Source organism: Trematomus bernacchii, unplaced genomic scaffold (assembly GCF_902827165.1).
Source record: "Trematomus bernacchii unplaced genomic scaffold, fTreBer1.1, whole genome shotgun sequence".
Taxonomy (NCBI): Eukaryota; Metazoa; Chordata; class Actinopteri; order Perciformes; family Nototheniidae; genus Trematomus; species Trematomus bernacchii.
The window spans coordinates 425,999-447,980 of record NW_022987672.1 but is presented as its reverse complement, the minus strand read 5'-3'; the positions used below and the strand labels follow the sequence as shown (position 1 = coordinate 447,980).

The following is a 21,982-nucleotide window of genomic DNA, read 5'->3' as shown; positions in this document are numbered from 1 at the left end:
GTTGTTGTCAGACAGTTTGAGTCCTCTGTGTGCTGTGTTTGAGTCCAGTGTGAGTCCACAGGAATCTGATGAGAGACACAGCAGGTATTAAAGGTTACTAAAGTACCTGTGATGTCCCAGTGTGAAGATGTTCATGATTAAAAACACACTTACACTTCCTGACACCTCCTGGCCTCAAGAACTGGACTGCAGCAGGCTCCAGGCTGAAAGCAGAGGGGGGGTCAGTTAGTCTTTAAAGTGGACCTATCATGCTATATTTAAATGATATATTGTAGAGCCATACCTATATAAGGTATATTTATACGTTTCTGTTTTCAAAATACCAAACAGATCATGCATTTTAGCCATGCCTCATTTCGCTCTATGTGCTGTTTGCTGTCTACGGGTTTGATTCTGCTGACCACGCCCCCCTGCAGGAGAGGGGAGCCGTGCTCTGATCAGCTGCTGGGCTGTCAGAAGAGGGGGAGAAAAAGAGATCTCCGTCCTCCGTGTTTTATTATATAGAGTCGTTATTCATTTGTTTTAAAGCTCAATAAATAACAAAGAAGACCTTTGACCGGCACTTTTCTAATTTTGTCCAGAAGATTTAAACTTTAACGGACATCTTGACCGGCGAAAGAAACTGAAACTGAAACTCTGCCGCACGGTCCCCTCGTTACTCCCAACAGTGAAACTTATAAATCCTTATTTTCATTCAAGAGAAGGTTCGTTGAACATTGGCTGTTTGCTAGGACTCAAATTAAAAACATCTGGAAATGAAATCAGTTTATTTATTCATGATGTCACTTCCTGTGCTAAATCTGGGTGAACATTAAAACCCCCCCACTCTGTTTCTGTTGGTCGTTCCACGATGAACATTGACCCACTGAGGGGGGGTTTCCTCTCAGTTGTGGAACATTTGTGTTTGATGTTTACAGCTGACGGCAGACAGTGTGAAGAGTCAGGGTCTATCAGCTCTGGTTGTTTCAGGTCATAGGAGCCAGTTTCTACCTCCTCTATCAGACTGAGTCCCTCTCCATACCTGAGTGTGTCCAGTCCAGCAGACAGCAGCCTCCCCCCTGAGTCTCCTGGATGATTGTAGCTCAGGTCCAGCTCTCTCAGATGGGAGGGGTTTAAAGCTGAGGCCAGAGCATCACAGCCTTCCTCTGTGATCAGACAGCCTGACAGCCTGCAGACACACAAACAAGCCGTCAGATCATCTGAGGGTCCAGTTAGCCTACAGAAGAAGCTTTAATCTGACGCTCATTTAAACTGCTTGTATCTGTGATGTCATCCTTTCAGTGTCTACCTAAACCTGATGATGGTGAGTAAGGGTTGATCGCAGACGGACTGGTAAATAGAGAGCTTTGCCTCCAGCTCAGCTTCCTCTCTCTAACGGTCCTGTACAACGCCTGCATCACTACTGACTCTGCAACAAACTGGCTGTCCATCTAACACCTCATTTGACCCTCACTCGTTAACGAGAGCCTGAGATAGTTAGCAGATAGCAAAAACTCAGTCAATCCATCGTTTCCAGGCAGAGAGCCTTAGCACCAAATGACTACCCAAATGAGAGCTGGAGGTCAAACGCTTCTGCCAAATCAATAAAAATGAAGCTCTTTATAGAGGCTTTATAGAAGTGTGTGCTAATTAACATTTTGTGAATTGTGACAAATATATTGTGTCTTGTTTCACTTCAATTATGTTTTTGATGATGGTATTCCCACACCACACAGCAGGGCTGATTGTTGGCTAAGTCAAACTGTACTGGTCTCTGACCTGAGAGTCTTCAGTTCACAGTGTGGACTCTCCAGTCCAGCAGACAGCAGCTTCACTCCTGAATCCTGCAGGTCGTTGTTACTCAGGTCCAGCTCTCTCAGACTAGAGGACTGGGAGCTGAGGACTGAGGACAGAGCTTCACAGCCTCTCTCTGACAGCTTACAGCCACTCAGCCTGAAGAGACAATGAGGACAACAGTTATTCAGAAGACAGCAGTGTATTAATAACTGATTCACTAAATCAAATGATCTCTGTACTTACAGAGCTTTGTTGGAGGCTTTGACCACTGGCAGCAGCCTCAGAAGAGCCTCCTCTGAAGCAGAGTATTTATTCAGGTCAAACACGTCCAGATCTTTTCCTGATGACAGTAAGATGAAGACTAGAGCTGACCACTGAGCAGGAGACAGATTATATGTGGAGAGACTTCCTGAACTCAGGGACTGTTGGATCTGCTCCACTAGAGAATGATCATCCAGTTCATTCAGACAGTGGAACAGGTTGATGCTTCTCTCTGCAGACAGATCCTCTTCTATCTTCTTATTGATGTACTGGACTATTTTATAGTTGATCCATGACTGGACTGTTTTCTTGTTGGTCTCTGAGCTACTTCCTGTCTGTGTCAGCAGGCCTCGTAGGAGTTTCTGATTAGTCTCCAGTGAAAGACCCAGGAGGAAGCGCAGGAACAAGTCCAGGTGTCCGGACTCTGTAAGGCCAGGTCCACAGCACTCTGGTAGAGATGTGTTAGTTCAGGTTTGACTTCAGACTTCTGGGAGGTTGTTGGTTCTTCTGACAGCAGGTTGACCCCAGAGTTGATGAAGGTCAGATGAACATGAAGAGCAGCCAGAAACTCCTGAACGCTCAGATGGACGAAGCAGAACACCTTGTCCTGGTACAGTCCTCTCTCCTCTCTAAAGACCTGTGTGAACACTCCTGAGTACACTGAGGATGCTCTGATATCGATGCCACACTCTGTCAGGTCGGACTCATAGAAGATCAGGTTGCCTTTCTGCAGCTGCTCAAAAGCCAGTTTCCCTAGAGACTCGATCATCTTCCTGCTCTCTGGACTCCAGTGTGGATCTGTCTCAGCTCCTCCATCATACTTGATGTTCTTCACTTTGGACTGAACCACCAGGAAGTGGATGTACATCTCAGTAAGGGTCTTGGGCAGCTCTCCTCCCTCTCTGGTTTTCAACACCTCCTCCAGAACTGAAGCAGAGATCCAGCAGAAGACTGGGATGTGGCACATGATGTGGAGGCTTCTTGAGGTCTTGATGTGGGAGATGATGGTGGCGGCCTGCTCCTGATCTCTGAATCTCTTCCTGAAGTACTCCTCCTTCTGTGGGTCAGTGAACCCTCTGACCTCTGTCACCATGTCCACACACTCAGGAGGGATCTGATTGGCTGCTGCAGGTCGTGTGGTTATCCAGAGGCGAGCAGAGGGAAGCAGTTTCCCCCTGATGAGGTTTGTCAGCAGCACATCCACTGAGGTGGACTCTGTGACATCAGTCAAGATCTCAGTGTTGTGGAAGTCCAGAGGAAGTCGACACTCATCCAGACCGTCAAAGATGAACACAACCGAGAACTGATCAAACCTGCAGATTCCTGTGTCTCTGGTTTCTCTGAAGAAGTGATGAACAAGTTCCACCAAGCTGTACTTGTTCTCTCTCACCACATTCAGCTCTCTGAAGGTGAATGGAAATATGAACTGGATGTCCTGGTTGGCTTTGCCTTCAGCCCAGTCCAGAGTGAACTTCTGTGTTAAGACTGTTTTCCCAATGCCAGCCACGCCCTTTGTCATCACTGCTCTGATTGGTGCATCTCTTCCAGGTGAGGCTTTAAAGAGGTCTTCTTGTCTGATGGTTGTTTCTGGTCTGTGTGGTTTCCTGGATGCTGTTTCAATCTGTCTGACCTCATGTTCATCATTGACCTCTGCAGCCCCCCCCCTCTGTGATGTAGAGCTCTGTGTAGATCTGGTTCAGAAGGGTTGGGTTTCCTGCCTTAGCAATGCCCTCAAACACACACTGGAACCTCTCCTTCAGGGTGGATTTAAGTTTACGCTGACAGACTTCAGCAGGAGTTTCTGAAAGAACACACAACAAAATATAATTTGGTCACACTGTAACTCTGGTTCTCTGAATAAAATATGGATATATGTTGGTCCCTTGAGACATCAGCAGATGAGACATTTATCCAGAGTGTTAAATCTCTATAGAAACCCTCTTACTGTTCTGCAGACGGTCAGCCAGCTCCTCCTGCTTCATGCTCCTCAGGAAGTGCAGTGTGATGTTCAGAAATGCCTCTCTGCTCCTCCTCTGCTCTTCATCCTCATCCTCCAACACCTCCTCATCCTCATCCTCACTCTGACTCTCTAAGCCTTCTGGGTCATCTGAACTCAAAGCCTTCTGGAACTTCTTCAGCTCGCTCTTCACAAAAGTGACGATGTGGTCCTCCAGCAGCTGGAACATCACATGAACGACACAAACTATAAACCATGGATCCAAACATCAGATCCGGACAGACTGACTCTCTAAAAGTGCAGCATGGAGATGACTGTGAACAGAAGAGAGGTCAAGTATCTGTAGTACATGTACTCACCGTAAATATGGAGTCCAGCTGTGTCTGATGCTGCTGGGCAGACTGACCACCGGGAACCTCCGAGCTCTCCTGGTCCCCTCTGTGGAGGAATCATGAAGCATTAGCTCACATTATGTCTGTCCACACAGAGACACACTCAGGGTGAAGGAGGACAGGGGAACAGGCTGGTGGTCCTGTGCGTCAGCGGGAACTTTGCACTACAGGAATATTTATTTCCAGCTACTGTTGAAAACCAGAGGATTCTGTCCATCCTTCATTCTGGTCTTCCTGAAACGTGGCTGTGTGGATAGATACTGGACTCTGCAGCTGGCTAACAGCTGTTCATCAGGAAAAGGAAAGACCTAGGGACAGTTCTTGCACCAGCCCCCGTTACCCCCCCAGCTCCACCTCCAGCACCATAGCAGGGGTTAGGGTTCACCTGGCAGAAGACCTGGTTGGGACTTTGATGAAGGCTCAGTATCCTCCATCAGAAGTGTTTGTGAGACGGTGGAACAGCTTCTGAACAGCCTGAGTTTTCAGATGGAGTTTCACTGCCCCTCCCAGTGTGGACGTTCACAACTAAACACTTTGGACAAGAGGAGGGGTCGGACAACACTTTAAACAAACTGGTTATATCTCACACAGGCTGCGCCCTCTACTGGACTCTATGGGTACTACTCTCTATCATGCAATGGACTCACCATTACTGGAATCTCGGCCATGCCCCACCTGCCCTGGTTTGATCACGGGCACCGATCTCCACCACCTCTGTTAGAGTGTTTGGGGGACCAGGATATGGCCGAGGCGGTGCCATTCACGTTCGCCATTCCAGCAGGGCGGATGGCTCCCTTTGCCGTTGTCGGGCACTTCCGGGTTCGGTCCATGGAGGTCCACCGCCCTAGGTGATGACCATGGCGGCGGAGCGCAGCTGCTCCCAGCGGGCAGCAGGCTGGGCAGGGAGCTGAAAAGAGCTCTGCCACGCTACCGCGTGACAAGGCGACTGCAAATAAACACGGGTGTGTTGGGCATCTCGCTCATTGCTGGAGATGCCCCCACCTCACCAGATCAGAGCGATTATTTGTAGCTTGATCGTGGCCGCCGCCGTTGTCTGCCGTGTGATATCCCGGTGAGGGATCACGCCGCCTGGCACTTTCCAAAAAGGACCGCGTTGATCTCCTGGGAGCCCCCGTGTTTACGGAAGGGCTCTTTGGATCGATCTCCTTGGTCACGTGGGTGAGGAGTAGGCTGCTTCTTGCTCATCCCCAGAGGGACTATTGTAACGCTCTGTATGTGGGTATGGACCAGACCTCAATCAAACGCTTACAGCTAGTCCAAAACGCTGCTGCACATTTGCTGACTGGTCACAAAAAGCGCGACCACATCACCCCTATTCTGGCCTCACTACACTGGCTTCCAGTTCGGTTCAGAATTGATTTTAAAATCCTTTTATTTGTTTTTAAAGCCCTAAATGGGCTGGCTCCGGCCTATATAACTGAACTGCTCCAGCGCTACACCCCAGCCAGAGCTTTAAGGTCTGCTGACCAGCTGCTGCTGATAGTGCCCAAGACCAGGCTAAAAACCCGAAGGCACCGAGCCTTCGCAGCAGCTGGCCCTAGGCTCTGGAACACTCTGCCCCTCCATGTGAGGTCGGCCCAGACCCTAGGGGTTTTTAAATCAAAACTAAAAACACACTTCTTCTCTCTGGCTTTCTAGTTAGAGCGGAGCACGACTCCTGACTATTCCGTGTGTTTTATTCTTATTTTGTTTTTTTAAGTTATATCTGTTGTAATTTATTGTCGTTTATTGTGTTTTGTAGTAATGTGTTTTTATTACATGTACAGCACTTTGGCTCGACCAAATATCGCTTTTAAATGTGCTTTATAAATAAAACCTGATTTGATTTGATTTGAGAGGAAAGAACACTGTCCCATACTCCCCGCCCCCTCTGTAAACTCCAGTATAGGAGACAGCAGGTGGGCGCGTGCATGTGAGTGGGATAAACCGTAGTGCTGTCAAAGCACTGAGCGGGTTCAAGAGAGTGATGTGTGTGTGAGAAATGCATTCAGTGAAAATGATTGCATTTATCCCAGAGTAAGAGTCATCTCTCTCCGCATTTCCACTTTTCACCATAATGTCAGTTTCAAAGAGACGGCATTTGACAGAGACGCGGCCCCACGGGAGCTGCCGCGGTGCGTTCAAGAACCTCAGTAGAAAATCTGCCCTTTTTCTGTGTCAGCCACCATGCCAAAACTCCCTTTTATGGAAGGTTTGGCAGCGGAGTAGGCCACCAGAGAATACTACAGCTTCTTAGCTGTGGCTCCACAGCTGCTGGCATGTCCCCTGAACACAGTTTTGTGGGGAATGGAAGCCCAGCTGTGTACTGACAGAGTAGAGGGGCAGGACACTGAGACTGGGTTACTCACTCCAGCTTTGCGGCGTCCCTCCTCCATTCAGGGGCAATAGAGAGGCAAATCTATCATCCTGGGAGGAGATAGGTTTCCTTTCAACAGAAAGTCGAAAAGAGGCCCTGTTGCAAGAACGGTGGGTTACGTATATAGTAACCCTAGTTCTAGAGTGATGTGTGTGTGAAAAATGCATTTAGTAAAAACTATTGCATTTATCCCAGAGTAAGAGTCATATCTCTCCACAATTCCACATTTTCCCATAACGTCTCGTTGAGATCGGCAAGGCCGTTTTCATACGATGTTAATTGGACACCCATTATGAGGCGCGGCCCCCGTGAGAGTGGCCGCGGTGCGTTCAGGGACCTCCGCAGAAGAACAGTCGGTTACGCAGAACACAGGAGAATTCAGGCCCATTCTGGATCTTCAATGCCTGAACCAGCACATTGCATGCAAGAAGTTCCATATGTTAACTATGAAACAGTTACTGGGACTGGTGCAGCCAGGCGATTGGTTCACAACCATCGACCTGAAGAACGCTTACTTTCATGGCGAAATTGCACAGAAAGTATTTGCGTTTTGCCTTCCAGGGGGTAGCCTATGAGTACAACAGACTGCCGTTCGGCTACTACCTATCCCCACGCACGTTCAGCCACGACGCTGCAACCGCTGCAGGACCATGGCATGAGGGTGTTCTTTTATCTGGACGACTTCATAGTCATGGCCAGGTCCAGGGAATGGGCAATGTTTCACACAGCCCAATTGATCCTACGCCTAACCAAGTTGGGTTGAAAAATAAGTTGCGGTCAATTGGAAGAAGAGCTCCCCCATACCTCACCAGCAGGTAGAATATCTGGGGGTGATGCTCGATGCAGGCAGACTACGTGCCACCCTGACAGAAAGCAGACAGGCATCCCTGCTGCGGGCAGTCTGCAGGCTGCGTCAGGGGGCGACGGTGACAGCTTTGATCATCATGCAGACTTTGGGTCTCATGACGGCTGCTCACTCCGTAGTGCCACTCGGACTGCTGCATGCACGTCGCATGCAGAGGTGGTTTACCGGCCGTCGTTTAGATCTTAAGACACAAACGACGTCTGGTGACCATCCCCCCCCTCAGTAGAGAGCAACCTCCGATTCTGGGGGTCCCCAGAGAATCTGCGGAGGGGAGCTCCACTGGGGCAGGTAACCTCCTATATCACAGTCTTCACAGACGCTTCAGTGACAGGATGGGGGGGGGACGTGCCTAGAGAGAGCTGTGGGTGGTTGCTGGCCTCTGGCAGAGGCGCGGCACAGCAACCTCCTGGAGCTGCAAGCAGTGATGTTGGTCCTACAGCACTTCAAACCCTTAATACAGGGCAAACATGTGCTAGTAAGGAGCGACAACCGCATCACAGTGGCATACATCAACAGGCAGGGCGGAGTCCGCTCAATAGCCTTGTTGACCGCAGCAGAGAACCTGTGGCTGTGGGTTTCACAGATTGTGTTGTCTCTAAGGGCCCTGCACATCCCGGGACGGGAGAACTGGGGGGCCGACCTCATGTCAAGAGGCGGACCCCTGCCAGACGAGTGGAGGCTTCACCCGGAGGTGGTGAAGCAGGTCTGGACTCAGTTCGGTAGAGCAGAGGTGGACCTGTTCGCCAATCGGCGCAACAGCCAATGTGCCCTGTGGTTCTCCCTGGCTCGGTGGGACAAGCTGCCCTTGGGGGTCGACACATTTGCACACGAGCCATGGCCAAGAAAGCTGCTTTACGCCTTTCCACCGCTGCACATTATCCCCCCCCCTCCTGGAGAGGGTGAGGCGGGGAACAGCTGTCAATCATCCTGGTGACCCCAGATCGCCGCCTGGCGCCGTGGTACGCGGGGGTAACACAGATGATGGTGGGCCAGCCCTGAGCGATTCCTCAGGTCTGGGGAGCGCTGTCTCAGGAAGAAGGTGCAATAGGGGCGTTACCCACTCTGGGCCAACCTCTCCAGGCTTGGCTCCTGACAGGGACAGGCTGAGACAGGTGGGGCTGTCTGATAACGTTATTCAGACTATCCAAGCAGCAAGAGCAGAATCCACCACAGCTTGTTACAGGCCAAAGTGGGCGGGATTCCGGCGATGGTGTGAAGGAAGGAGTCTAGAGCCTCTGTCGTGCACGCTGGGATCTATTCTTACCTACTTACAGATACTGGTGGACAGGGGGCTGGCTCATTCCACAATTAAGGTGTATGCAGCAGCCATTTCGTCCTGCCATGAGGGATTTGGAGGCAGGTCAGCCTTCAGTCAGCCGCTTATGACGCGGTTTTTGCAGGGGGTCAGGAGGCAGCGCCCAGTAGTGCACGCCTCCGCCCCGCAGTGGGACCTGCCGTTGGTGCTCGAGGCTCTGGTCACAGAACCATTTGAGCCTCTGGAGCTCTCCTCCCTGAAAGCACTGTCATGGAAGACAGCATTGCTACTTGCCTTGACTTCGGCTAAAAGAGTGTCCGAGCTGACCGCTCTGTCGGTACACCCAAGTTGTCTTGTGATCCGGGGTGACCGTAGCGGTGCGACACTCAGGCCGAACCCCTCCTTTACTCCTAAGAGTATCAGAAGTTCATTCAGATCAAGGGCTATTCAGTTAGGTGGCTTTAATCTTCCACCCCATATTGGGGCCAGGGAGGCTAAATTGCACCTCCTCTGCCCAGTGCGTGCGCTAGCATGCTATGTAGAGCACACGGCTGCCATTAGGCGCACTGAACAACTGTTTGTGTGCTTTGGGGATGGTGTGGCTGGAAAAGCCCTCTCAAAGAAGCGCCTAACAGGATGGCTATGCGGGTGCATTACACATGCCTATGGACGGGCGGGGAGAGCCCTCCCCACTGGGGTCCGTGCACATTCTACACGGGCTGTGGCTGTGTCAACAGCCTTATTCAGCGGCGTGAGTGTAGAAGATATATGCACGGCGGCGTCTTGGTCTACGCCAGGCCCCTTCATAAAATGTTATCTCCTGGACATGTCTGGCTCCTTCTCGTCGTCTGTGCTTGCCGAGGCAACGCATGACTGGTGAGAGGGGGGTGGCTGTGGGTCAGCAGGTATCTGACCCACCCCCCTGGACATAAAGCACTTGTGTTTTCCCATGCTCCTGAGGGACTCGGGAGACATGGTGCGCAATCAGCCCCATACAGGGCTGGAGGACTCTCCCCGCCTGCCTATGGGCAGGCTGGGAGAGCCTTCCTCACTATTGTCCATGCCCACTCTACACGGAGCGTGTGTGAGTGTGGGGGATGTGGTGCACTTATGTTTTCCCATGCTCCTGAGGGACCTGGGGAACATGGTGCGCGGTAGGCTCCAGACGGAGTCTCCGCACAGTTTTTTCCATGCACACTCTACACGAGGTAAGCGTGTGTGAGTGTGCCTTATCCAAGTTGCGGCCCCGACTTCTCCACGGTTACAACCGGATGGGAGGAAGTGGGGATGCAGTGGATGTTAGCCAAAAGCCGGTCAGGGACGGTGTGGTGGGTCGATGTTGTTGGATGACAGGGCGTTTATACATCGGAGCCTGTGTGAGATATAACGGGGGGTTACGTATTGTAACCCTAGTTATATAAGCACAGGCGGAGCCCTCTACCTGGGGGCCCTGTCTTTCCTAGTCCGCTCGCTGAAGAGTGTATAGGATAGTGGGGCGGCGGGTGTAGCCGCCTTATTTACTGTGGGCCTGCGCGCGCATTCAGGTAGGCTCGCCCCGATTGGCCGGCTACGTTTACGTAAATTCAGTAGGTGAAAGCATGCACAGCATGATAGAGATAGATAGTACCCATAGAGTCCAGTAGAGGGCTCCGCCTGTGCTTATATAACTAGGGTTACAATACGTAACCTCCCGTTTTATTCTATCATAACCGGACTCTTACTATGAGTTACAGCTTACTTCTGATCAGCAGATGGAGGTCGTCCTTTAAAGTTTATGAAGTCGTCCTTCGAGGAGTCGCTCTTGAGGGACAGACAGCTGGGAGAGTGTGGTCTCTGCTGCTGGACCCTGAAACAGAAACAGATCAAACATTTGCGTAAATACCTTTTTGTTTTGTTTTATTATTTGGTTTTATTTCATGCAGATTAGTTTGCTCATATATACAAGCTACTGTTTGAAAGAATATTTTAAAAAATATGATCAAAAGGGTGGAATGTAATGGAACATTTTATTTGATCATTCAAAGTTCACCATTATGTTCTTCTTGATAAGCTATTTCTTAGAAAATGACTCAGAGTCAGCAGTTAAGATAACCTCTATCGACACTGTAAAAAAAAAACTCGTAAAAAAACGGTCAAAGTACTGGCAGCAGCGGCTGCCAAACAAAAACCCTTAAATTAAAGTAAAATACTTTAACTGAAATAAAGTGAATAAGCCATTAATTTACGGGAATTGTCCTTAAATATTTTACAGGAAAACACTGTAATTTTACAGATGTATCCTCTCTTTTTACAGTCAATAACCTTTAATAAAAGTACATTACTAATACTTTAACGTACAAATACTCTAATTTTACAGATTTATCCTCTCTTTTTACAGTCAATAACCTTTAATAAAAGTACATTACTAATACTTTAACGTACAAATACTCTAATTTTACAGATTTATCCTCTCTTTTTACAGTCAATAACCTTTAATAAAAGTACAGCACTAAAACTTCTACGGGCAAAAAACCCGTAAAAAAACGGTCAAATGACTGGCAGCAGCGGCTGCCAAACAAAAACCATAACATTAAAGTAAAAATACTTTAACTCAAATAAAGTGCAAAAGCAATTAATATACAGAAATTGTCCTTAACGATTTTACAGGAAACTTTCCTCTCTTTTCAAAATCCATTGTCTTAAAATGTTACATTCAAATACCTTAAATAAAGTTCGGATGAGAAAAACTGTTTTTTACATTTTTTTAGATTTGTATGATCAAACACTAAAATAAATACAGAACCTAAAGTTCTACAGGTAGAATACTGTTATTTTACAGCTTTTTTCTAACATTTTCCAATCAAAGACATTCAATGAAAAGACATCACAAAATGTTCTGTCGGAAACAATTACTCTGAAAACTTAAAATATGAAAACTAATGAATACAGCATTTCATATTTAAACATCATACTTATAAACAGTAGAAACAAAAAGTAAGTTGAATTTTTTTAAGAGTACTTTGAAACATTCTCAACTGAAAATAACAGAAATTACAAAATGGCAACATATGTTCACATTGTCAATTTGAAGGAGCAGTGTGCAGGATTTAGTACGTCTAACAATGGGGATGTAGGTTCCAACCAATGGATAACTTGTTCACTCACCCTCCTATCCCAAGTTTGTAGAATGTATATTGGCTGCAAAAACCTTGAGGCCCAATCATGTTTGCTCTGTCCATTCTGCGCTACTGTAGACGTGGCAGTGCAACCTAGAGGACAAAAAGATCAGAATCAGAAAACAGGTTTTTCACACGTATGAGGAATTTGACTAGGTGTCGTACATACACATATAAATAAAAAAAATTAAATAAAAAAAAGTACACAGATAGCGAACTATATTAAGAACACTGCAATAAAAATATAGTAAGATAGCAATAAAATAAAGCAGTAATATACATCGAAATAGAATGCAATAAATTATAGAATATAAAATATGTGCAGTAAGCAATATTTAAACATTGCATTATTTACCATCCTGTGATCTCCATTATGTAATGCATAGAGTCTGCGTTGTGGATGAGGTAAAGTGTCAGTGGGGGGGCCTTGTTGAGGTGGCGAGAGGTTTTGGTCCTGATGGAGAGAGGTTTTGGTCCTGATGGAGAGGTTTTTGTCCTGATGGAGAGAGGTTTTGGTCCTGATGGAGAGAGGTTTCGGTCCTGATGGAGCGCAGCCTCCTGCCAGAGGGGAGGGGGGTGAACAGTTTGTGTCCAGGGTGGGAGGGATCGGCCACTATCTTTCCTGCCCGCCTCAGGGTCCTGGAGGCATGCAGGTCGTGGAGGGATGGCAGATTGCAGCCTATCACCTTCTCTGCAGAGCGGATGACACGCTGCAGCCTGCCCTTATCCTTGGCTGTGGCTGCAGCGTACCAGATGGTGATGGAGGAGGTGAGGATGGACTCCATGATGGAGGTGTAGAAGTTCACCATCATCGTCTTTGGCAGGTTGAATTTCTTCAGCTGCCTCAGGAAGAACATCCTCTGCTGGGCTTTTTTGATGAGGGAGCTGCTGTTCTGCTCCCATTTGAGGTCCTGGGCGATGATGGTGCCCAGGAAGCGGAAAGACTCCACAGCAGTGACTGGGGAGTCACACAGAGTGATGGGGAGTCATACAGAGTGATGGGGAGTCACACAGAGTGATGGTGAGCCACACAGAGTGATGGGGGCGGGCGGGGCTGCGTTCTTCCTAAAGTCCACAACCATCTCCACTGTCTTGAGAGCGTTGAGCTCCAGGTGGTTTTCCCCACACCAGGTCACCAGATGGTCCATCTCCCACCTGTAGGCAGACTCGTCCCCACCAGAGATGAGTCCGATGAGCGTGGTGTCGTCTGAACTTCAGGAGCTTGACAGACTGGTGACTGGAGGTGCAGCTGTTGGTGTACAGGGAGAAGAGCAGAGGGGAAAGAACGCAGCCTTGAGGGGTACCGGTGCTGATGGTCAGAGACGTGTTTACCCAGCCTCACGTGCTGCTTCCTGTCAGACAGGAAGTCTGTGATCCACCTGCAGCTGGGAGAGCTTGTCCTGCAGCAGAGCTGGGATGATGGTGTTGAAGGCAGAGCTGAAGTCCACAAACAGGATCCTGGCGTAGGGTTCCTGCTGTGTCCAGGTGCTGGAGGAGGAAGTGAAGTGATAACTATTAGTAAACCATAATGATGGATGTTATATCAGCAGCTGCCAATAGATCCCCTAAATCTTGTAACTCTTGTATGATGGAACACACACACCACACAGAACACACACACACACACACACACACACACACACACACACACACACACACACACACACACACACACACACACACACACACACACACACACACACCACACACACACACACCACACACACACACACACACACACACACACACACACACACACACACACACACACACTTGAGAGCATCCCAAGGGCATTGATTATTTCATAAGTTTAGAAGGGGGGAACATAGTCTAACTACAGTTAGCTTTTGTTAATTTTACCTCGAGCCAAACTTGTGATACTTGTTTCTGAAATCCCTTTCTCTTAAAGTGAATAAAAAACAAAAAAAACAAAAAAAACAATGGAGCTTACCCTAAAACTAACCACTGGATTGCTTGTCTAACATGACCTAGTCCATGTTAGCGAAGTACAACTGGGATTTCGAGGGGGAAGATATGCTTGGTTGATTCTAATTTTTACTTTCTTACTTTTTGAATACAAATCATGTTTGTATCACTACACTTCTAAGGGACAACATGGGTCAAACATTGCCCGTATTCTTTTGCTATGTTATTTCATGCATGGCTGAGTGTTTATTTACTATACATTTTCAAAAATAATAAATTTTAGCAGTGATTTGGACCAAGCATGTATGATGTAGTAATACAACAAGTATTTTAGTTCACACAGTGTGACATTAGCTAGTCATGTTAGCTTGTAATATATAGAGCAGAGCTAACTAGCAAGTTAGCCGAACGTTAGCGGTTAGCTGTTTATGCTAGGCTAGCTGTTGGCTGCTGAACATTAACAAACTGGATTCCGCTGTAAGAAAGCTGTGAAACTTTACATTAAACTTGGCGACAACACTGTGACACCCCGCTGCATGTTTATGTGTAATTCTCCCGTGTTGGAGACGAGAGGTGGAGCGGCAGCACTGCAATAAGCTGTAAGCTAACGTTAGCAGCCACCTTGTTAAACCAGGTTTGGGCGCAACATCTTGCAAGAAACAGCATCTCAGGGCTTCTTAACATTTAACAACCTATTAATGATGCAAACTCAGCTAACTAGAAGAAGAAACGTAACCTTAAATAAAAAATAAAACATTCACAAACTAAGGATTAATACATGTTTAACTCCATTACAGTTGCAGGACTCACCAGATCTCAAGTCTTCTGTTCTTTGTTGACGTCCCGATGCTCATATTTAACGTGTAGATGTAAAACGATCCCGATATTAATCCATTAATCCATAAACTCCTGCAGCTCCGAGCCGGAACTGGAAAAGCGCCGGTGTGAAAGGGGCAGACAGCTGTAGCTCCGTCCGCAGGAGGAGACCCGCTCTAACTGACGTGAATGTTTCAAATGTGAACAACAGGCGCGGGCAGTTCTCATTGGCAGGTTTCTTCAATGACGTTTATATTAACCAATCAGGAGTGTTGTGGACTCATTCCAAACATGCCTGACTTGTCTGCCGTGTTATGGCTGAATTCCAATTCAAGTGCCGTAGCTCTGGCTGTCGGCCAGAATCCGAAAACCATGCACATTATACTGCATGAAAGACTAAGGCTTATTACTGTATATTGACCAATGGGGAAAAAAACACAGCAACAGAACACATAAATAAAACAAGGATAACTGTGACTTATTGTTGAGTAAATAACAGTGTGTGTTTTAAACCTGGGTCCTCCCTGCAGAGATTTCTCCACTTTCTAAGATTTTTATTTTTTTTAATGATATTGTCAACTGTAGATGTTTACAATATAGTAAGTTAGGAATTTAATGAAAACATATTTATTTACTTTTGTTTCAACATTGGATATTTTGTGTTTGTGGTGGATTCAATCGAATATTGAGAAAATGATTTATGTAAAAATGTTTTACTTTACATTTTTTTTGTTTGACGCTTTTTTTACAGTTTTATGTTTACCTTAAAATTACAAAGAAATATCTTAAAGTCTTATAATAGTAATACACTTTTATATTACGAGTTACATATTTAATTACAGATAATGCTTTTTATTTTACGTACATCTGCATGTATTTTCTGAAAGTGTAAAAATACTGTAAATATTATATAGTAAATGTACTGTAAAAAAAAATGAAATAATCGTTATTTGTTGTTATTGTCAAAATACTTAAAATAATGTTTTGGGTTGTTAATTTATAGTTAATATCTGTCATTTTACAGGATTTGGCAAGTTATTTAAAAAAACATGATAATTACTATAAAAATGTACAGTTATTTCCTGTAAAATTACGATCTTTTTTTACAGTGTATTGTGAAAGGTTGATGACCTTTAACCTCTAAGGAATGTAGACATTATGGCTCTCCATGCAGCAAGCAGATGTTTCCTGGACGTCTTGACCACTCCCCTTCTTCCTTTTGGGTCTGATTTTGTGAATATAAGACCCTTTGCAAATCTCCTGACTTTTGTACTTCGCTGCAGACTGCTTGACACTCTGCAACGTTTTACCTTCTTGCAAGAATACATTGTTATTTGAAGAATCTTCATTTCAGTATAACGGAAAGGTTTGCTCAGCATTTTATAATTATTTGTTAGTTTGTCTTGGTTAATTTGCACCACACAAGGCATTGTGGGACTGCATTTTCTCCTTTCCTTTCGTTAAGGAAGGTCCAGTATTTCCTTAGCTAAGGAGGTTATTATACCGCTCTCACTCTCCTGATTATTTGTCCCATTTATCAGGCCGTAAAACTTGCTAGAAGAAAACTGCTGAAAAATATTTTGGACAAGACTTCATACCGACTAGTTTTATTCTATCATAACCGGATTCTTACTATGAGTTACAGCTTACTTCTGATCAGCAGATGGAGGTCTTCCTTTAAAGTTTATGATGTCGTCCTTCGACCGGTCGCTCTTGAAGGACAGACAGCTGGGAGAGTCTGGTCTCTGCTGCTGGACCCTGAAACAGAAACAGATGCAGACATTGGCGTGCCTTCACTTCATACCCACTAGTTTTATTCTAAGGTTAAGGTGAGGGAATGTGGGACTTAAAGTGGACCTATTATGCTATATTTGAATAATATAGTGTAGGACCATACCTATATAAGGCATATTTATACTTTTTTTTCAAAATACCAAACAGATCATGCATTTTAGCCATGCCTCATTTTGCTCAATTTGACATTTTTTAGCTCTGTTTTTGCAAGGGCAGATTCTGTGAGAACAGCACCATCTACATGCCTGGCATATGTACTACAGCGTCTCCAGCGCTTTCGAACGGCAATGGCCGTGGCTGTCTCCTCCTGATTGGTGGAGTTGGCAGTTCTCATTGGCAGGTTTCTTCAATGACGTTTATATTAACCAATCAGGAGTGTTGTGGACTCATTCCAAACATGCCTGACTTGTCTGCCGTGTTATGGCTGAATTCCAATTCAAGTGCCGTAGCTCTGGCTGTCGGCCAGAATCCGAAAACCATGCACATTATACTGCATGAAAGACTAAGGCTTATTACTGTATATTGACCAATGGGGAAAAAAACACAGCAACAGAACACATAAATAAAACAAGGATAACTGTGACTTATTGTTGAGTAAATAACAGTGTGTGTTTTAAACCTGGGTCCTCCCTGCAGAGATTTCTCCACTTTCTAAGATTTTTATTTTTTTTAATGATATTGTCAACTGTAGATGTTTACAATATAGTAAGTTAGGAATTTAATGAAAACATATTTATTTACTTTTGTTTCAACATTGGATATTTTGTGTTTGTGGTGGATTCAATCGAATATTGAGAAAATGATTTATGTAAAAATGTTTTACTTTACATTTTTTTTGTTTGACGCTTTTTTTTACAGTTTTATGTTTACCTTAAAATTACAAAGAAATATCTTAAAGTCTTATAATAGTAATACACTTTTATATTACGAGTTACATATTTAATTACAGATAATGCTTTTTATTTTACGTACATCTGCATGTATTTTCTGAAAGTGCAAAAATACTGTAAATATTATATAGTAAATGTACTGTAAAAAAAAATGAAATAATCGTTATTTGTTGTTATTGTCAAAATACTTAAAATAATGTTTTGGGTTGTTAATTTATAGTTAATATCTGTCATTTTACAGGATTTTGCAAGTTATTTAAAAAAACATGATAATTACTATAAAAATGTACAGTTATTTCCTGTAAAATTACGATCTTTTTTTACAGTGTATTGTGAAAGGTTGATGACCTTTAACCTCTAAGGAATGTAGACATTATGGCTCTCCATGCAGCAAGCAGATGTTTCCTGGACATCTTGACCACTCCCCTTCTTCCTTTTGGGTCTGATTTTGTGAATATAAGACCCTTTGCAAATCTCCTGACTTTTGTACTTCGCTGCAGACTGCTTGACACTCTGCAACGTTTTACCTTCTTGCAAGAATACATTGTTTGAAGAATCTTCATTTCAGTATAACGGAAAGGTTTGCTCAGTATTTTATAATTATTTGTTAGTTTGTCTTGGTTAATTTGCACCACACAAGGCATTGTGGGACTGCATTTTCTCCTTTCCTTTCGTTAAGGAAGGTCCAGTATTTCCTTAGCTAAGGAGGTTATTATACCGCTCTCACTCTCCTGATTATTTGTCCCATTTATCAGGCCGTAAAACTTGCTAGAAGAAAACTGCTGAAAAATATTTTGGACAAGACTTCATACCGACTAGTTTTATTCTATCATAACCGGATTCTTACTATGAGTTAAAGCTTACTTCTGATCAGCAGATGGAGGTCTTCCTTTAAAGTTTATGATGTCGTCCTTCGACCGGTCGCTCTTGAAGGACAGACAGCTGGGAGAGTCTGGTCTCTGCTGCTGGACCCTGAAACAGAAACAGATGCAGACATTGGCGTGCCTTCACTTCATACCCACTAGTTTTATTCTAAGGTTAAGGTGAGGGAATGTGGGACTTAAAGTGGACCTATTATGCTATATTTGAATAATATAGTGTAGGACCATACCTATATAAGGCATATTTATACTTTTTTTTCAAAATACCAAACAGATCATGCATTTTAGCCATGCCTCATTTTGCTCAATTTGACATTTTTTAGCTCTGTTTTTGCAAGGGCAGATTCTGTGAGAACAGCACCATCTACATGCCTGGCATATGTACTACAGCGTCTCCAGCGCTTTCGAACGGCAATGGCCGTGGCTGTCTCCTCCTGATTGGTGGAGTTGGCCCAATAGCCGTAGCGCCACCGTCCTGACGTCAGGACAGTGTTCAAATCTGGATCAGTTTTTATCAGATCCGTTGCAGCCCCTTTTTTAGAGATTTGGGTATGGAGGAAAATAGAGAGGGTTGTGTTTTCTGACACTTGGTGAGTTCCCTGGAACACCGGGGACACATATTCATGTATAAAAGACGTACAAAAGTGCATTTTGCATGATAGGTCCCCTTTAAGTCGGGACAAATCTGAGTTTGAGGAGGTTACTAGACATCCAGGTTTTATGTTGCGGAGGAAATTGACTTGTGAGAGGGGAGGGGGCTGAGTGGATGGGTCAGTGCTGAGATGGATTTGGGGGTCGTGGGCGTAGGAATGAAAATTGAGACCGTGTTGGCGGTTGATTTGACCAAGGGGGAGCATGTAGATGGTGAAGAGAAGAGGGCCAAGCACTGAGCCTTGCGGCACGCCTTGGTTGACTGGGGCTGGAGGGGAGCTGGAGTTTCTGATGGTGACAAACTGTTACCTGTTGGAGAGGTATGAGTGGAACCAGGATAGAGCTGTACTCGTAAGGCCAAGGTAGTTGGATAGGCGGTTGAACAGGATGGTATGGGAGATGGTGTCAAAAGCCGCAGACATGTCTAGGAGGATGAGGATACTGATGTGGCCTAAATACACATAATGCAGCTAAAAGTGTTGAAGGGCAATGATAAAACAGAGTGAGATGATCTCTGGATAGTGTGACGACCCCTCCACACCACGTGGGGTGCCGTCTGGTTGTGTGTGTGTGATTGCAGGTGCCTGGGTGCCGGAAGCATTTAAGAGGAGTCCAGCCGGTTACGTCGCTCTCTCACTCCTCTGGGCACTCTCTCCGGGCCAGCCTCGGGGATCTGTTGCTGGTGCCGCATCTTCAACTTTGTGTATTTATAATAAACGTCTTTGTTATTCATACCCCTCGTCTCGCCTCCCCGCTTTATGTTGCAGCCCAGGAGCCGGGTTGTAACAATAGGCAGCACTAAAGAGAAAGATTTTAGACTCGATTTAAAGAACTCAGGGTGGGGGCGGACCCCAGATCTCAGGAAGGTTGTTCCAGATCTGCAGCGCATAGAAGCTAAAAGCTGCCTCAGTGAATTTGGTTCTGACCCTGTGGACGATGAGTAAACCTGCCCCGATGATCTGAGAGCTCTGGGTGGCTCGTTACAGAGCAGCATATCAGACATGTATTCTGGTCCCAATCCATTGAGTGCTCTGTGAGTTAAAAGTAAGATTTTAAAGTGTGTTCTTTGTGGTATTGGAAGCCAGTTTTGAGAGCTGAGGTGATGAGCTCAGTTCTTCTGGTTTTGATGAGGACTCTGGTGGCAGCGTTCTGGATGAGTTGTAGTAAAACACTGATGCAGTAATCAAGTCTGCTTCTATCATAACCGGACTCTAACTATGAGTTACAGCTTACTTCTGATCAGCAGATGGAGGTCGTCCTTTAAAGTCTATGATGTCGTCCTTGGACCTGTCGCTCTTGAAGGACAGACAGCTGGGAGAGTCTGGTCTCTGCTGCTGGACCCTGAAACAGAAACAGATGCAGACATTGGCATGCTGGAGAAAACTGATGAAGAATATGTTAAATCTCTTAAAGTCCCTATATTTAACTATGGAATGGTAATATCGCTCTGTATTGCTAATGTGTGAACAGATCGTAATGACATTTTAAAACTGGGACATCAACACCTATTATTGAGTGTTCTGCTATCTGTACAATTATATGTTATGCACTTTAGTGACTTGTGTGCGATGTTAATGTTGTTTAAGCTATCTGATGGTGACAGTAATATTAGAGAAAAGTAAGAAGTCTTAGATAAATGCTGTGAAACGAAAAAGTGTTTGGACTCTACTAAAGAAGCTTTGCATGTTTTCTACTTGCCGTACTTTTGGTAATGCAATTGACTAGAGTAAAGTTCTCGCTGAGGAAACACCGCTCTCACTCTCCTGATTATTTGTCCCATTTATCAGGCCGTAAAACATGCTGGAGAAAGACTGCTGAAAAATATGTTGGACAAGACTTCATATCAACTAGTTTTATTCTATCATAACCGGACTCTTACTGTGAATTACAGCTTACTTCTGATCAGCAGATGGAGGTCGTCCTTTAAAGTCTAAGAAGTCTTCCTTCGAGGAGTCGCTCTTTAGGGACAGACAGCTGGGAGAGTCTGGTCTCTGCTGCTGGACCCTGAAACAGAAGCAGATGCATCAAGAGAAGAAGAAGGAGCTCTTCATCGTCCCACAGAGGGGAAATGTACATTCTGCATTTGATCCATCCTAGTGTTAGGAGCAGTGGGCTGCCATATGTACGGCGCCCGGGGAGCAGTGTAGGGAACGCTGTCTTGCTTAGGGACACCTGGGTAGCACTTGGTCTTCCGGGGTCTTGAACCGGTGACTCTCTGGTTCCCAAGCCAAGTCCCTACGGACTTTTCCACCACCGCCCACACACCTGGGTAGCACTTGGTCAATATGTTAACTCTAAAGTAACTCTTTACAATGTCATGGTATAAATCGCTCTGTGTTTCCCAACAGATGAACCTTCCAGACTTTCTGAGTGTCCTCTATCAGCCGGTGGACTGCTCTCTATGTGAAGGACTCCTAAAGACGTGAAGTTTATCTACAAAGTGCCTCGCGTCTCTTCAGCTGCCCTACAGCCAGCAGTGTGAAGCTAACGTAAACACATCTGTCTTTAGTGGATAACGTCACTGAGTTCATGCCCAGGATGCTAACTGCAGTTCACTTAACGCCCACCGACGTCGCTAATAACCAGGATTTCCTGAAGGTTACATAGAAGCTTTAACAGAGACAACAACTGACTCAAATGGCTTTTAGTCTGTTTTAAATTCTTACCCCCCGTCAGCAGATTGAGGCTCCATTGAGCGGTCACTCAGGAAACACAGCGGGACTCAGGTCCAGGTCCAGGTCCAGGTTCAGGTCCAGGTCCAGGTCCAGGTCCAGGTCCAGGTCCAGGTCCAGGTCCAGGTCTAGGTCTGCTGCTCTGGGCTTCAACACACAAGTGCATGCTGAGCTTAAGTGGTGTAAACTAAGTACATTTATTCAAGTACTGTACAGATGGGGCATCTTATTTTGGACTCCAGCATACAGCTTCCTGCCTACTACCAGCCAGTTACCTGCCTAAGACCAGTATGTAGGAATGTTAAGCCCTCCCA

The 21,982-nt window shown here is 45.6% G+C and overlaps 1 protein-coding gene across 1 annotated transcript; it reads right to left on the bottom strand.

Annotated features, from left to right (window-relative positions):
• Window positions 1-2,015: 2,015 nt before the first annotated feature.
• LOC117487485 (NLR family CARD domain-containing protein 3-like) lies at window positions 2,016-21,742 on the bottom strand. Its single transcript, XM_034136112.1, is given in 11 exon segments — window positions 2,016-2,458; window positions 2,461-3,691; window positions 3,693-3,838; window positions 3,983-4,214; window positions 4,354-4,432; window positions 10,622-10,729; window positions 16,431-16,538; window positions 18,329-18,436; window positions 20,230-20,337; window positions 20,893-21,000; window positions 21,663-21,742. Coding segments are annotated over 11 exon segments (2,697 nt in total). The 5' UTR covers window positions 21,689-21,742.
• Window positions 21,743-21,982: the final 240 nt, after the last annotated feature.